Genomic DNA, 18,148 nt, shown 5'->3' on the forward strand with positions numbered 1-18,148 from the left:
GTTATCAAAGCTGGTAAATGTGCAGCTAGTTTGAATGACTGTGTATACTGCAGGGTAGATTGTGAATGTACTCCAGGTAACTAGTCTGATTTAAGAGTTGATTATATTTCACATTATTAATCCAAATCTGTAAAGTAACTAAAGGTAAAAAATAAATGTAGTGGAGCAAAAGTACACGATGTACCTCTGAATTGTAGTGGTGTGGAAGTACAAAGTAGCATAAAATGGAAATACTCAAGTAAAGAACAAATCTCTCAAAATTGTACTTAAGTGAGTACTTGAGTAAATGTACTTAGTAACCTCTGAATTGTTTTAATACTTTTCTACTTTTACATAGGTTATATTTTGACAGGCAAACAGCCAGCGACGTGCAGTCAGGGGAAGCAGAGCCTCACCTGTTATACTCCAATGTAACGGAAAAACAACTAAAGAAAAACTAAATAGTAATAATAATAAAATGTCTCCACTGATCTATGTTGTAAATGTGATTTATGTATGATTCCAATCGCTTTTTATAGTCAAAATCAACATATTTGCCGAGCTCCGCTACAACTACGGGTAGCGATGAGAAGTGAGGCAGGGACGAGCTCTGCCTCTCGTAAACCCACAGTAACTGGCTGGAGCGCGGGCACTAATTTAGCGCGGGCACTTATTTTGTGAGCGCGCTCAAGCCAGTTACTGTGGGGTAAAGTGAGGCACAGATGAGATCTGCCTCACCTCAGAATTCGTCACCCCACAGAAACTGGCTGGAAAGCGGACCCTAAGCGCATGCCTGCACCATCTCACTGTAGGTCACCAATGTAATGTTTGTAGATCCCTTTATTACATTTATCCTCGCCATCCATAGTCTCTAAATAACTTATTTCACGTGTATATGATATTTAGGCTCGCTGGTCTCATCATACAACGGCAATGAAAAAAGCACCAGGGGAGGCAGCCATAACCTCTGCCGCACTGAAGGGGGCGCAAGTGAGCCCACAGGTTCTTGTTGCTACTGTTATTCTACGCAGAGACGGTAGACGCAAACAACAAACTAGACTTTTGAAACTAGAGGAAGATAAGGAGGATTTTTACAAAAAAGTGATAGAGATTGTTGTCCAGAAGGATAGCATGGACTTCATCTTCAAGTCAAGGTAAGACCACAATTGTAATGAAAATGGGATCTTACTAAGAAAGAACAATCCAATATTTAGATTTTGGGTATCCTTTTGTTGAACAGTCTGTTTAAAATGAATCGAAACATCAGACTAAAAAAGCTTTTGAAAATAACCGAATATTTCGATTAAGGTCAAAATATAATATTTGTAAATCTGACTCTGAAAGAGTCAGTGCCTCACCAGCCATGAACCTCACCGCACGTCACTGCAAACAGCAGTTAACATATCAGAGAACTTCATCCACCGCATTTGATTTTCTTTTAGAACTAAGTGTGTTTAATCATTCATATCTGTGTGTGTGTAAGAATTTGTTCGTTCTTTTACTTTAATAAGGTTATTTTAGTAGGTGTGTCTACACTTGGAAAAGTTTTCCATGCAAGTGTGTGTTTGTGCCACATGGGGGCAGCAAAGCAGCTTTTCATAAAAAATGAACATGCAATTTTATGCACAAGGAGTTTAGGAAACTTTACACATTTTATCTTGTTTCTCGTCAGTTCCTCTGAAGAGTGTGGAGGTGGAGCTGGAGGTGAGGGACCATGTGGCTACAGTGGTGTCACAGGTGTGGCATATCAAGATGCTGATTAGACAGCATGATTATTGCACAGGTGTGCCTTACCCCCTAATCGCACCAGGAGCGCTGCGACCTCCTCCTGCGTCCTAACCCACCAGGCGCATTTCAAAACGTTGCGGAAGCGGAGCGTCTTGTGTGCAGCCTCGCAGTTGTTGGATGAACATTCCACTTCCTGCCTGCGCCGCGTCAAAAATAGGATTCATCCTATATTTTAGAAATTCCTTGCGGCGAGGAGCTTCTGGGATGCTTCGAGCCGCGGCGCAGCGTGTCTGGTGGAATAGCACCCATTGACTAGAGTGGCCGCGATCGCTAAAAACGCTGCAGCCGCAGCGCAACGCAGCGCAACGCAGCGCAACGCAGCGCAACGCAGCGCAACGCAGCGCAGACGCTCCTGGTGCGATTAGGGGGTTAGGCTGGCCACAATAAAAGGCCACTCTGAAACGTGCATTTTTGCTTTATTGGGGGGGACCGAAAACCTGTCAGTATCTGGTGTGAGGGGTAGGGTTAGGGTTAGGGTTGTGTGTGAATCGAGTGGCCCATGGTGGTGGTGGGGTTATGGTATGGGCAGGCGTATGTTATGGACGACGAACACAGGCCACTCGATTCACAACATTACCCTAACCCTAACCCTACCCCTCACACCAGATACTGACTGGTTTTCGGACCCGTTTATATTTTTGTTCAGTGTAGCTTCACATTGGAACTAGTCCCTATGGTCTATTGGAATACAGTAAATATCTAAAAGATATGGATAATTGTTGCTTCTGCAAACGTTGTGTCATTGCCCATTTATTCAAATGACATTTGCAAGAGACTGACCAAGCTCTTTTAACAACATTGTTTACATTCTTGCTAGCTTTAGGACAAGGACACAACAACAGTGTAGGGGGGATTACATTCCCATTTTAAGACAAAGTCAAATTAAATAATAAGAGAAAATAAGAGAAATAACACTCATTAGATTATAAAAAGACAAAAACAGTCAATAGGATCGCTTCAACACTTCAGATAACTACGTTGACAGATCAATGCATCCAACCACCAAAAACACACATATAGCCACGCATATTTATTATTCCACATAATCCCACTCTTCTTTAGAGATGATTGTTTTCCATTTAATCTTGTGCTAACTTTTGATTTTTGTTGTGGCTATCATTCTTTCGGAAATAAATTGTCTTTGGTTTAAGTATTTACTTGTGGCCATATATTATAGTTTCATGGCATTTCATTACATTTCTAAGCTAGTTCTTGTGTCTTTTGAACATGAAGGTGGCGTCCTATGTAGCTTATCATCCAACGATTCCCTGGACATTGAGCCCCAGCAGCCTCCCAGAGACCCTCTGCTGCAGCTGGTCTCCCTGCAGAAGGCGTCCGGCTGCTGGGAGCTGGATCCAGCTCTGGCTGCTGCTGTGGGAAAGACCAGCGAGGAGGTGGAAAACACAAAACCTGCATCGGTGGGTTACTATTTGCTCATCTAGTTCTTTCACTTTGTTTAAACCAGGGGTGTCCAAACAGTTTTCACTGAGGGCCACATACAGAAACACATACAAAGGGCGGGGCCCCTCACTAGACGTATACTGCCTCATAGGTTATGTTATCATTCAGCAAAATCAATCTTGAATATGATTTAAGAAACATCACAGCTCTCCAGAGGGTTTCAGTTATCCTGCAGCTCATCCCTTAAAACAGACTCCTCAGATTGCTTAAGGGGAAATATGAAGGGTCTATTTAAAGCTTGTTATGGAAATCAAACTAAGATTTTAAACTGTAATTGATTGAATGTATTTGAAAAGTGGGTTTATTAACACATGAAAACTACTGTGTAATATAGGCTCACATATATATTTAAGAAGTGCAATATAAGACAAGCACAAGTTTCAGGTGGGGGCCATACCATTATACTTTAAGAATGTTCTGAGGGCCAATTAGAAATAGACAACGGGCAGCAGTTTAGACACCCCTGGTTTAAACTGAAATGTGTGAGATTATTATTTAATCGCGGCAAGAATCAAGAGCTCACTTAATACTTAAGCACTCCAAAAATAAAATGTATGTCCATGTTGCCATTGGAAAGATTATCAAATGTGTTAGGAGGAACTCTTGATGAGTGAGTTCCAAATAGCATTATACATAAAGAGGAATGGTGTTATTAAAATGATGGAAACACATATAACATAATTACATCTGGTTGCTGCTCAAGGCTGTGACTGCTGCTTTTTAGCTATTGTATCGTCTTGTAACTGTTAAAAATGAAAATATTGAACTTAAAAAACGAATTGCTGCAACAATCAAGAGTTTACTAAATAATTAAGCACTCAAACGAGAGAAAATTTGAAACAATATTGCATTATTAAACAAATAGGGAGCAATTGTGTTCTGAAGATGAGAGGTGAAATGACCAAGGAAATTCAGTATTATTTTGGGACCTGAGAATAAAGAAATAAAGGATTTTTTTCTCGCCTGTTGGTTCTAATCTCTTATCCATGTTTTAATGTTTTTTTGTGGTAAATTAGGAGAACAAGGAAGTGTGGGCCACCATTCTGGCTCTGATCTGGCTTCATGGTTTCAAGATGGATGCTCAGGAGGAGTGGGAGCTTCTGGCTATGAAGGCTGTGTCATGGCTCCGTGCTCAGAACGGTAATAACCAGAACAATGATCGATGTTCTGTTGTTTTTAACAGTTTGTTCTCCTCTGGTGATGACTGGTTCTGTGTTTGTTTTCAGCTCCATGTGTGGCGGAGTGTGTGGAGGCTGGAAACACTCTGCTGGGTTGTAAGGTGCAGAAAGATGCCCTGGGAATCTGAGGTTTTCAGTAAAGCAACTTCTCCTTCAGGATTGTTGCACAGAAGCATTTAAACTCTTTACTGCAATGTTTACTTAATCAAAATGGCACTATCCACATTTAAATTTGCAACTGTTTTATTACTTCCTGCTACTTTATGTAAAACATGGTTATTTTAAGTGACTATATGAATATTTTCATCTAGTGAAAATGAAGCCTGAACCTCTGGTTAAATATTTGTTAATCACAAAATAATCTCCATCTGTTAAGTGTGCAAAGTGACAACAAATATGCCTATAAATTCCTTGCTGCAAACTCTTTAAAAGTTCAAATTGTGTGGGAACATGTTAAAGAAAAAAGACTAATAATAAATGTGTTGAAATTTGTTTAAACTTCAAATGATTTTGAAATAGCATTTGTGTCATGTGTCCCTGTGGTCCCCAATCCATACCAGATATCATTAGTACACCGGACGAATAAGACGTACCATCTTTTAATTGGATTTTAGTCCAGCTTCTATTTTGATAATATTTTTAAGAAAGAATCAGCAGGTTAAACAGCATTTTGTTGATTAAGCTTCTAAATCAATGCAGCATTGTTTTAGACTGAAAAAGTAGGACAAATCTCTTCGTTAAAATGAATTCCATCCTCTATTTAATAGAAACAACTATTTATAAATAAAAAACCTTCTGGATATGTGAAAAGATTAAATATGTAATACAAAATTAAAATAATAAAAGCTTACATATTGTGACTTTACGACTCCAAATCAATTCAGCCTCGTTGTTCTGATAGCTCCGCCCCTTCGCTCCAACCCCCCTCCCTCCCCCCACATCTACAGGTGAAAATTACTTTTGCGACACATTGATCGCAAGAAGTGTTGCAAAAGTCAAGACCGCAGATTCGTCGATTTATACTGCCACAGAGCAGATTCGTCAAGTTGTAATGACTGATTTGAGAGGTTGTAATAAATAAAGTTGCAGTTGTAATGGAAAATATATTTTAAAAATATGTATTTTTCTGCAAGTGAACATTTCATCACTAAGTTCATTTTTTTCTACAAGCTACAAAACTTTTTTTTTCTTCTGTGACTTCAAATTTGGTTCACAGTTACGTGGATATTTTATACAAGTGTACATTTGGTTCACAGTTACGTGGATATTTTATACAAGTGTAAATGTATGCACACAAGCTCAGATTTTTTTTATGCAAGTGCTCACATCAGGTTTTACACGCTCTCGCATATTGCACCATATCTACCTTCATACCTCGTTTCATTTCCAGAAAACATATTCACCGCTCGCTCACTCTCGCTCCATAGAAACTGAAGTCGTATCTAAACTCCGCCCGATACTTCGTCATGAATCAAGCCCACCTCTGTGTGACTCAGGATTTACAGTAAACTCCTCCACATTTCCGCAGGAGGAAAACACCGAGGATTGTCCAGGCGCGTGCACCCTTCTCTTCTAAGGTAGACACGTCTTCAAATATCAAACAATAGGCCAACAGATTGTTAGCGTGTTAAATGTAATTTGGCATAAAACAAATGTTGTCAAGCAACAAACAAGTTATACAAATAAATAAACACTTCCGGGAGGTCTGGACTAAATCAAATAAGAATGTTCTCACAGTAAAGGATTTGTGTAAATGTGGACAGTGAATATGTCGCTGGTTGCAGCGTAACCGTTTTTAGATTATTGACAGGTGTTGAAATTAGTTTCACATATAGGCTAATTAAAAAAAATAACAACAGCATAGTTCTCATGAGAGTTTTGTATTCGTATAACTTTAGAATAATCATTGACGACCAGACAACGTTTTATTGAGCCATTAATTTCACAAAGCCACTTGTCAAATATAACGATGTTGATATGACAGCACGCTCCATCGGCGCACATCAAATACCTGTTTAAATTGCAATTAAGCTTACAAGCAAACTAATACAAATTTGACGAAAATCTAAAAAATTTAAAATGTGATTTTTGTAAAGAAGATCTTTGATAATTTAGCTGCAAATAGAAACGTTACAGGAAATCTAACTGCCTATCCCCCCCTCTCATAGATACAAGAATGATCTGCTGTGGTCTGCTCACTTCCGGGAAGGAACCAGGTAAAGAGTTATGAGAGTTTGGTCCATTTCAGAATAATATATATTATATGTTTTGATTATAATTATTGATGCATTAATATGTTATAAAAGCTGGTAAATGTGCAGCTAGTTTTAATGACTGTGTATACTGCAGGGTATATTGTGAATTTACTCCAGGTGTAACTAGTCTGATTTAAGAGTTGATTATATTTCACATTATTAATTCAAATCTGTAAAGTAACTAAAGGTACAAAATAAATGTAGTGGAGCAAAAGCACACGATTCACCTCTGAATTGTAGTGGTGTAGAAGTACAAAGTAGCATAAAATGGAAATACTCAAGTAAAGAACAAGTCTCTCAAAATTGTACTTATGTGAATACTTGAGTAAATGTACTTAGATACCTCTGAATTGTTGTCATACTTTTCTACTTCTACATAGGTCCTATTTTGACAGGCAATCAGTAGTTAACATATCAGAGAACTTCAGTGTGTTTAATCATTCATATCTGTGTGTAAGAATTCGTTTGTTCTTTTACTTTAATAAGGTTATTTTAGTAGGTGTGTCTACACTTGGAAAAAGTTGTCCATGCAAGTGTGTGTTTGTGCCACATGTGGGCAGCAAAGGAGCTTTTCATAAAAAAGGAACATGCAATTTTATGGACAAGGAGTTTAGGAAACTTGACACAATTTATCTTGTTTCTCGTCAGTTCCTCTGAAGAGTGTGGAGGTGGAGCTGGAGGTGAGGGACCATGTGGCTACAGTGGTGTCCACTCTGAACTATGAGAACAAGGAGGACAAACCACTGGAGGCTGTGTTTGTCTTCCCTATGCCTGGAGATGCTGCTGTCTGTCATTTCAGTGCTACGATTGGACAGACACAGATCGTGGCTGAGGTGAAGGAGAAACAGAAGGTGAGCTGGAGAAACACTCACTACCATGGAGCTTAACAACTCAGTGAACCCAGTGAATGTTGCTCAAAGTGTCCTCTGTACCCCAGGCTCGTGAGGAGTACGATGACGCTCTGAGCTCCGGTCAGCAGGCCTTCCTGTTGGAGGAGAGTGATCAGAGTCCAGATATTTTCTCTCTGAGTGTGGGCAGTCTGCCTCCAGGAGAGAGCGCTTCCATCAGGCTGGAGTACGTCACTGAGCTGGCTGTGCAGGCTGATGAAGGGCTGAGGTTTGTTCTGCCTGCTGTGCTCAACCCTCGCTACCATCCACAGGGTAGGAAAACCAGCCAACACTTTCATCAGAAGCCTTTAAGCTTTAGTGTAATGTACACTATACCTGTTCATACAGAGGGGTTCATTGCAACAGTCACATGCAACAGTCTACTGTTTAAAAAAAGATTGCCAACACAATATTTCCTATCACCTGCTGTTGACTGTATTGTCTTGCGACTTCCCCAAAAGTCCTGAAGTGTGGCCATAAAAATGCTTATGCTCTCCTTTGGTTTTATTATCAGTAATAAATGAAACGGCCAACAGGAATAAAATAGCAATAAACTTAGAATGAAAAGAAAAACTGATTAAGTCATGTATAATATATTATTATTGTAATTAATTAATTAATAGTAGGGTATACATAAATTGAAACAGCTATAACATGACCATATATGCATATTTACTATAGAATAAGCTTATTCAAAAACATACATTTATTTTTAATATAATAGTTGGCATGTTTAAAGTCATATCAAGTCTTTCAGTTGGTAATTGCAATTTTCTTTCTCTGACCTCCCTCTGTCACTCACAGTTGCACTTGTTTTAAAATAGCATTCCTAACGTGTCTCTGGTTGTTTACAGGTAGTGCAGGTGGCAGTGTCCAGGTGACCTCTGTTCCCGCCTCTCTGGTGCCCTACAGTCTGTCTTTCTCTGCCCGAGTGTCCTCTCCTCGTCCTGTCTCTAAAGTAGAGTCCAACTGTCCCCTGGACCCTCTGGAGTATCTGAACACAGAGCAGAGCCAGGCCACGGTGGGTAGAGTGCTGATGTTTCCATAATGTGGTTCTTCCTCTTTACTCAGATAATCAGTGTGTTTTTGGACCTGCAGGTCAAGCTGGCTGCAGGACACAAGTTTGACAGAGATGTTGAACTTCTGATTTATTACAAAGATGCCCACCAGCCCACAGCTGTGGTGGAGGCAGGACAGACCTCTGCCAAGCCTGGTGAGTACACTTTAGTGAAGGTGTCATCCTTCATCCATTGTCATCCACCAAAGGAAAATGCCTTGATATGCTCTTGTGTCTTTTCCATTATACCTCAGTATAATGACAATAGAGATTATTCAACATTTTTATTTTGAGTTTCTTGTGGTGGTGGTCATTAATTTTGTCTCTCCTGTGTTTCAGGCACTCTGATGGGGGATCCAGTGGTGATGCTGAGTCTGTACCCTGAGTTCCCCCAGGCTGTGATGTCTTCACTCGCCTCATGTGGAGAGTTTGTGTTCTTATTGGATCGATCTGGCAGCATGCAGAGGGACCGTATTAAGAGTGCCAGGGTATGCATTATCTTTTATTTGTATGGTATAATCAGTCCTTTAGACATAGTGGCGTTACCAAATATTCTCTCCTCTCTTCAGGATACTCTGCTGCTCCTGTTGAAGAGTCTACCAATGGGCTGCTTTTTTAACATCTACAGTTTTGGGTCCAGTCATGAACACATCTTCCCGTAAGTCACTCACTATTGCCCAACACATTCATTCCTGTCTTTGGTGTTAATGGTTGTGCATGAATATGCGCATTGGTTGCAGTAAGAGTGTGGAGTACAGCCAGGAGACCATGGAAGAGGCTCTGAAGATAGTTGGAGGGATGGAAGCAAATCTGGGAGGAACTGAGATCCTGAAGCCCCTCAAAGACATTTACAGCCATGCCTGCATTCCCAATCAACCTAGACAAGTAATACACCCCACACGTACACGTTAGACAGGTTGTGAACATATTTCCCCACACATTCAGCCACACCTTGTTCTTTGCAATTCACCGTTTAAACCACGTATGTTGCTAAAACAGCAATCTAACAAGGCTTTCAGAGAATAAAGTGGATGACTCAACACATGCTGCACATTTTTGGGTGTGATGCTATGTTTCTTTAAGTGCTATGTAAACTCTCCTCCTTAGCTATTTGTCTTCACTGATGGAGAAGTGAGGAACACCAAAGAAGTAATCAATCTGGTGAAGAAAAATTCAGGTTCCCACAGGTGAACGCACCAAAACACAGCAAACGATCACAGAATCCACAGAATATGTCCCATGTTCTAATGCTTTGTGTTGTGTAGGTGTTTCTCTTTCGGGATTGGGGAAGGGGCCAGCTCTGCTCTTATCAATGGGTTGGCCAAAGAAGGAGGAGGTCACGCTCAGTTCATCACCGGCACTGACCGGATGCAACCCAAAGTAAGACTTTACAGTCATTATATACGTTTAAAGAAAAGATGCAATTTGGACGGATGACATCATTACAAATGTATTTAAATACATTTATTAAGAACCAAGTGGCTGTCCCTAATTCTTTTAATTACATTTTCTCATCAGGTGATGCAGTCGTTGCGTTTTGCTCTACAACCAGCTGTGGTGGATATCTCAGTGAAGTGGGATTTGCCGAAGGGAGTCTCTGTCACTGTTCTCTCACCACCAATCACTTTACTTTTCCAGGGTCAAAGGTCACTGATTTATGCCCAGCTCACTGGACAGGTAAGTGCAGCCCCATCCCATCCTTTAGATTCTTCTTCATATGAAGGACCAATAAAGCTTCTCTCTAGACCAAATGCATTTCAAGAATATTCATGGTGCAAATGTAATGTGCCCTAACAATACAAACTATGAGGTTGTTAAGAGTGAAAATTAATAACGATACTATTAAGTCAATTCACAAGACACATATATTGTATATATATATATATATATATATTGTGCTATACCTTACGATAATCCATGGGTGTGCTGCTCACTGTGGTGCTGCATATTAACTTTTAGTTCCATCTGTCATTGCTCAGTAGTGTCACAGTGCACACTTAGAGTGGGTGCAATTCAATGTAATCGAAACAAACTGTAAATGTTGAAGCCAAACAGAAATAATGTATGACTTTGAGTATTATTTGACCGTCACCAACACTGTGATGCTCTCTCAGAGTCCAGAGGCAGCAGAGGGCTCTGTGACGGTGAAGTACAGCCTGGCAGGGCATCCCTCTCAGAACAAGCTCCACTTCAGCCTCAAACCTGCAGCGGACTCTGGGTAAAACAGGCATTATTCAGACTTATTATTATCTGTGAATTTAGATTATAATATCTATGATGAATGTGAATGTTTAAGCCATTTTGCTAAAGTAAAAAACGAGGGATGTTGGAGCAGTTGCAATAGTAAAAACATCTCCTGAATTGGATAAATGACACTAATGATCTTTTTGTCCCCCAATTGATTTGTATGACTTGTCTTGTATCATGCAATTTGCCCCAATTAAGTATATAAAGATATGTATTACAGCATTGCGCCTTAAGTGCATGACATAACTACAATTAATTACATAATATTTGCCTGACATTTGTATTGGAAGGACATTATTTCCTTTGCTTTAGAGATGCCATTTTAAATCAACTGATTCTGATTGCAGATAATACATGAACCCTATGTTTAAGACCTGTGTGTCTTTAAATAAACTTGCATGTTGGACTCATACTTGATCGATGTTTACTCTCTCCTGTCCGCAGATTAACGGTCCACAGGTTGGCTGCTCGGACTCTGATTCGCTCCCTGGAGATGGAGGAGATGGAGCGCAGAGGACAGCCAGATGAAGGAGTGAAGAAGAAGGTGGTGGAGCTCAGCGTCCAATCAGGAGTGAGCAGCGCCTTCACTGCCTTCATTGCTGTCAAAAAAGACAATGGAGAGACGATTCAAGGACCCCTGGTGCGCCGAAATGTTCCAACACCCAGTAAGAAACAAGGCTCTATTGAGGTGCTTCTGGAAAGTTTTGTATTTTGGGAGCACACACAAAACATTCAAGAAAATGGAGGATAAATACTAGTTTGCTATTTTTTCTTAATCGTTCCCTTGACTTTTTGTGCTTTTACAGTAAATATATTTATTCCATGGTTTATTGAAAAGTGTTGCTTTTTGGAAATATTGTAAAATCAGCCAGTAATTGAAGTGACTTTTGCAAAAGACTGGGACTTACATTATTTATGTTTTTTTTCCCCGGAAGTGCTAATGATGGCCATGTGTGGAGGTGGTCCATCTGGTGGTCGAATGATGGGTAGGCCTATGCCAAGTAAGTAACAAGCCACTTTCAACACACTGTGTTATTATAATTACAGTTATTATGTAATAATGTATCTGTAATTGTATTTATCTTTCTCAGTATTAACACTGAATCATACATTTATTTTGTAAAAGATTTACATGTAAAACTTATGCTGTGGGTTTATTTCTAAATATAAACACCTATTGCAGTTTCTTTCTAAAACATTTATATTTACACGCAAGCATTCAAGTGATTTGCGAAATGTTTGCATTTGAGTAGCTCAATTTTCTTTTGCTTGTAAAAAATTAAGTTAATATTAAAAAATGTAAAAAGCTTTCAAACAGTCCATTGATTGCACATTGTATATACTCTGCCAAAATGGTAAGCCTTATGAATTGCATGTGTATATTTGAGTATTTGTTATGTTCCTCTGTTGACATCTGTGAGTACAGTACATATGTGAAACGTATACAAATAATTGTTGCTTCTGTAAATCATGTGTAATCAGCCAATGACTTGAAAGACATTGGCGAGAGACCGGGGATTCATTTTTTGTTTTACTGTGGAATGATAGGAATGATGAGCTGTTCAATGCCCATGAGTGTACAAGGTAAGAAATCAAAGCCTCTTCTCATCACACAGATCTTTTTTATCTCAGTATTTACTGTGAACATTAGATATAAGACATTGTTTACATTCTTACTAGCTTCACATTGGAACTAGTCCCTATGGTCTATTGGAATACAGTATATATCTAAAACATACATAGATAATTGTTGCTTCTGCAAACTTTGTGTAATTGCCAGTTTATTCAAATGACATTTGCAAGACACTCATTATTGTTTTTGTTTTCTATGGAATGATGGAAGCAAGCCCAAGCGCATCAATGGACAGCTACGGAAGTAAGTAACCTTTTACTTATCTCATAATGTACAGTTAATATTGCATTCCTCTTTTAACAACATTGTTTACATTCTTACTAGCTTACTAGGACACAACAACAGTGTAGGGGAGATTACATTCCCATTTTACAACAAAGTAAAATACAATAATAAAATAAGAGTAATAACACTCATAAGATTATAAAACAAAGAGACAGAAACAGTCAATAGGATCGCTTCAACACTTCAGATAACTAGGTTGACAGATCAATACATCCAACCACCAAACAAATATATATATATATATTAAATATGTGAAATGTATATAGATAATTGTTCCTTCTGTAAGTCTTGTGTAATCAGCCAATGACTTGAAAGACATTGGCAAGAGACCAGGGATTCAATTTTTGTTTTACTGTGGAATGATAGGAATGAAGAACTGTTCAATGCCCATGAGGAAAACAGGTAAGAAACCAAAGCCTCTTCTCATCACACATATTTTTTTTATCTCAGTATTTACTGTGAACATTAGCCATAAGACATTGTTTACATTCTCACTAGCTTCACATTGGAACTAGTCCCTATGGTCTAAGTAAATATCTAAAACATATATAGATAATTGTTGCTTCTGCAAACTTTGTGTAATTGCCAGTTTATTCAAATATAATTTGCAAGAGACTCATTATTGTTTTTGTTTTCTATGGGGTGATGGAAGCAAGCTCATGTGCACCAATGGACAGCTCCGTAGGTAAGTAACCATTTACTTATCTCAGTATGTACAGTGAATATTGCATTCCTCTTTTAACAACATTGTTTATATTCTTGCTAGCTTTAGGACAAGGACACAACAACAGTGTAGGGGGGTCAGATTACATTCCCATTTTAAGACAAAGTAAAATACAATAATAAGATAAAATAAGAGTAATAACACTCATTAGATTATAAAAAGAAAAGAGACAAAAACAGTCAATAGGATCGCTTCAACACTTCAGATAACGACGTTGACAGATCAATATATTCAACCACCAAAAACACACATATAGCCACGCATATTTATTATTTCACATAATCCCACTCTTCTTTAGAGGTGATTGTTTTCCATTTCATCTTGTGCTACCTTTTGATTTTTTTTGTGGCTATCATTTATACTTTCATGGCATTTCATTACATTTCTAAGCTAGTTCTTGTGTCTTTTGAACATGAAGGTGGCGTCCTATGTAGCTTATCATCCAACGATTCCCTGGACATTGAGCCCCTGCAGCCTCCCAGAGACCCTCTGCTGCAGCTGGTCTCCCTGCAGAAGGCGTCCGGCTGCTGGGAGCTGGATCCAGCTCTGGCTGCTGCTGTGGGAAAGACCAGCGAGGAGGTGGAAAACACAAAACCTGCATCGGTGGGTTACTATTTGCTCATCTAGTTCTTTCACTTTGTTTAAACCAGGGGTGTCCAAACAGTTTTCACTGAGGGCCACATACAGAAACACATACAATGGGCGGGGCCCCTCACTAGACGTATACTGCCTCATAGGTTATGTTATCATTCAGCAAAATCAATCAAATGTAGGTCAATCATGCTTTCTACTTGAATATGATTTAAGAAACATCACAGCTCTCCAGAGGGTTTCAGTTATCCTGCAGTTCATCCCTTAAAACAGACTCCTCAGATTGCTTAAGGGGAAATATGAAGGGTCTATTTAAAGCTTGTTATGGAAATCAAACTAAGATTTTAAGCTCTAATTGATTGAATGTATTTGAAAAGTGGGTTTATTAACACATGAAAACTACTGTGTAATATAGGCTCACATATATATTTAAGAAGTGCAATATAAGACAAGCACAAGTTTCAGGTGGGGGCCATACCATTATACTTTAAGAATTTTCTGAGGGCCAATTAGAAATGGACAACGGGCCGCATTTGGACACCCCTGGTTTAAACTGAAATGTGTGAGATTATTATTTAATCGCGGCAAGAATAAAGAGCTCTCTTAATACTTAAGCACTCCAAAAAATAAAATGTATGTCCAAGTTGCCATTGGAAAGATTATCTAATGTGTTAGGAGGAACTCTTGATGAGTGAGTTCCAAATAGCATTATACATAAAGAGGAATGGTGTTATTAAAATGATGGAAACACATTTAAAATAATTACATCTGGTTGCTGCTCAATCAACCAATCAATCAATGTTTATTTATATAGCCCAATATCACAAATGTTACATTTGTCTCAGTGGACTTCACAGTTTGTACAGAATATCAGTATGACAATACAACACCCTCTGTCCTTAGACCCTCACATTGTACAAGGAAAAACTTCCGGAGAAAACCCACAGTTTAAAGGGGAAAATGGGAGAAACCTCAGGGAGAGCAACAGAGGAGGGCGGTGGTGGCGAAGTCGATAGGGAGTTGGCTTGGCAACTGGAAGGTCACCAGTTAATGTCCTGGCAAGACCAAGTGCTACCGAGGTGTCCCTGAGCAAGGCACCGTTCCCTACGCTGCTCCCCGTGCGCCGTTCAAAATGGCAGCACACTGCTCCTAACACTAGGATGGGTCAGATGCAGAGAAACAATTTCTCCACGAGGGATTCATAAAAGTCCATCGAAAAAAGGAGGGATCCCTCTCCCAGGATGGACAGACGTGCAATAGATGCTGTGTGTAAATTGAAGAGATAATACATTTTACAGCGTAGGTAGATCAAATGTTTGGAAAGACCAAATGTTTGGAGATGTTTGTTTTCAGCTCAAGGCTGCGATTGCTGCTTTTTAGCTATTGTATCGTCTTGTAACTGTTAAAAGCGAAAATATTGAACTTAAAAAACGAATTGCTGCAACAATCAAGAGTTTACTAAATAATTAAGCACTCAACCGAGAGAAAATATGAAACAATGTTCCATTATTAAACAAATAGGGAGCAATTAGGCATAGATTATAATTTAAAGGGAGGTTTTGGTGACATTACTGCTGTGTTCTGAAGATGAGAGGTGAAATGACCAAGGAAATTCAGTATTATTTTGGGACCTGAGAATAAAGAAATAAAGGATTTTTTTCTCGCCTGTTGGTTCTAATCTCTAATCCATGTTTTAATGTTTTTTTGTGGTAAATTAGGAGAACAAGGAAGTGTGGGCCACCATTCTGGCTCTGATCTGGCTTCATGGTTTCAAGATGGATGCTCAGGAGGAGTGGGAGCTTCTGGCTATGAAGTCTGTGTCATGGCTCCGTGCTCAGAACGGTAATAACCAGAACAATGATCGATGTTCTGTTGTTTTTAACAGTTTGTTCTCCTCTGGTGATGACTGGTGCTGTGTTTGTTTTCAGCTCCATGTGTGGCGGAGTGTGTGGAGGCTGGAAACACTCTGCTGGGTTGTAAGGTGCAGAAAGATGCCCTGGGAATCTGAGGTTTTCATTAAAGCAACTTCTCCTTCAGGATTGTTGCACAGAAGCATTTAAACTATTTACTGCAATGTTTACTTAATCAAAATGGCACTATCCACATTTAAACTTGCAACTGTTTTATTACTTCCTGCTACTTTATGTAAAACATTTTTTTTTTTTTAAAGTAACTATATGAATATTTTCATCTAGTGAAAATGAAGCCTGAACCTCTGGTTAAATATTTGTTAATCACAAAATAATCTCCATCTGTTAAGTGTGCAAAGTGACAACAAATATGCCTATAAATTCCTTGCTGCAAACTCTTTAAAAGTTCAATTTGTTTGGGAACATGTTTAAGAAAAAAAAAGTAATAATAAATGTGTTGAAATTTGTTTAAACTTCAAATTATTTTAAATAGCATTTGTGTCATGTTACTACAGCGGACGAATAAGACGTACCATCTTTTAATTGGATTTTAGTCCAGCTTCTATTTTGATATGAATATTTTTGAGAAAGAATCAGCAGGTTAAACAGCATTTTGTTGATTAAGCTTCTTGGTCATGTGACAATATGACTCCAAAATGACTTCAGAGTAGGGTGTTTTTATTTGGACATTAAGAAAATTCCGCAGTTATTTCTAATCTATTTTTCAAAGTTTCCACATCATGTGACCCAATGACTAAAAATTAAAGCAACATTATAAAACTACACTAAACAAGTATGACATATCTCTCTTTATTGGAACTAAGTGCACCATGTATTTTATATAAATATTCTTAGGAAGGATTTGCATTTTTATTAGAGAAACTTTTATATTTATCAACAGCTTCCATATCACGGGGTGTTCACCTTCTACTTTTGATCAACATTGTTATGAATATAAAGCACTTTCTTTATTGATCTTTATTGATTATCTTCATTTTCAAATTTGGATTTTCTAAATCATTGTATTCGACTAGACTGTACACGTAGGACAAATCTCTTTATTAAAATGTATTCCATCCTCTATTTAATAGAAACAACTATTTATAAATAAATATGTCAAAAGATTAAATATGTACTGAATAAAACAATTTTATTTTAAATGATAAAAAGCTTACATATTGTGACTTTACGACTCCAAATCAATTCAGAATTGTTCTATTCTACTACTCTTATGTATAATGTATTGATATTGTGGAGTATGGTGGGTTTATTAGCTGGCAGTTTATTGATTAATATTAACATACATTCTATCATATGTTAGAGTAAAAACATGTATCATTAGGAAAATGGGGATTTATTCATGAAGTTAATTGCAAAAATAATTCATTTTTTATGTGTGTGTCAAGAAGTAAAGAAGAGATTGTTGCCCATATAAATGAGTGTGGTGCTGGTTTGTTTGCAGAGGGGTTTAATTTAATTCTCACAGATATAAAAGGGCCTATGAGCTTTAGCTTGCATTGAGCATAAGGCATGTGCCATCAGCTCACACTCTGACAAAGGCTCAGACGTGTGGCTTGTTACTAAAGCTCACGGAGACAGATTTGGGCCTGTGGGGGACTTGTTACTATTCCAGACACTGCATGCAACAGTGGTATCCGCTGTCACACACCAACGTCAACCCAGGCTCCTCTAATTAACAGCATCAAAATCCTCTTAACTATTCAGGTTATGAATTATTTGGATGTTGGTCATCCTCAAAGGGAGATTTGCACGGTGCACTTTATTGTGTTTGGAGTTTTACATGTTTCTAATGTGGATAAACATCCAACGTCACCATACATAGTGTTGGCATGCCTGTTTGCGTCAACGATGCAGTGTCATTTACAGAAGCCCGTTATAGCCAATCTTATCCAAACCTTTGGCAGACCTCCAACCAACACTTTCTAAACTGGTTTCCAGGGCAACCTCCAACCAGAAGGACCAATTAGAATTGACAAAGGTTCTCTGAGCACTAAACTGCCCGGAGATTAGTGTATAAGAAGACGCAACCTCAAAACAAACACGACAAATCAAAGGAGGACGCTCTGATCTGTGTGTGTGTGTGTGTGTGTGTGTGTGTGTGTGTGCGTGCCTGCGTGCGTGCATGTGTGCGT

At 38.6% G+C, this 18,148-nt stretch overlaps 2 protein-coding genes across 2 annotated transcripts; both read left to right on the top strand.

Annotated features, from left to right (window-relative positions):
* Window positions 1-2,933: 2,933 nt before the first annotated feature.
* LOC117551730 (von Willebrand factor A domain-containing protein 5A-like) lies at window positions 2,934-4,925 on the top strand. Its single transcript, XM_034224710.1, has 3 exons — window positions 2,934-3,185; window positions 4,245-4,368; window positions 4,455-4,925. The coding sequence occupies exons 1-3, from the start codon at window positions 2,949-2,951 to the stop codon at window positions 4,532-4,534; spliced, it is 441 nt and encodes a 146-aa protein (XP_034080601.1). The 5' UTR covers window positions 2,934-2,948; the 3' UTR covers window positions 4,535-4,925.
* Window positions 4,926-5,869: 944 nt separating this feature from the next.
* Window positions 5,870-16,782, top strand: LOC117551729 (von Willebrand factor A domain-containing protein 5A-like). The gene is made up of 22 exons (XM_034224708.1): window positions 5,870-5,983; window positions 6,575-6,622; window positions 7,310-7,512; window positions 7,599-7,821; window positions 8,403-8,569; window positions 8,647-8,761; window positions 8,945-9,093; window positions 9,175-9,263; window positions 9,346-9,490; window positions 9,713-9,792; window positions 9,871-9,985; window positions 10,124-10,282; window positions 10,720-10,823; window positions 11,297-11,517; window positions 11,788-11,853; window positions 12,401-12,436; window positions 12,696-12,728; window positions 13,137-13,172; window positions 13,423-13,455; window positions 13,913-14,097; window positions 15,804-15,927; window positions 16,014-16,782. Exons 2-22 carry the CDS (start codon window positions 6,583-6,585, stop codon window positions 16,091-16,093), a joined length of 2,403 nt encoding a protein of 800 aa, XP_034080599.1. The 5' UTR covers window positions 5,870-5,983; window positions 6,575-6,582; the 3' UTR covers window positions 16,094-16,782.
* Window positions 16,783-18,148: the final 1,366 nt, after the last annotated feature.

Source organism: Gymnodraco acuticeps, unplaced genomic scaffold (genome assembly GCF_902827175.1).
Source record: "Gymnodraco acuticeps unplaced genomic scaffold, fGymAcu1.1, whole genome shotgun sequence".
Lineage (NCBI taxonomy): Eukaryota > Metazoa > Chordata > Actinopteri > Perciformes > Bathydraconidae > Gymnodraco > Gymnodraco acuticeps.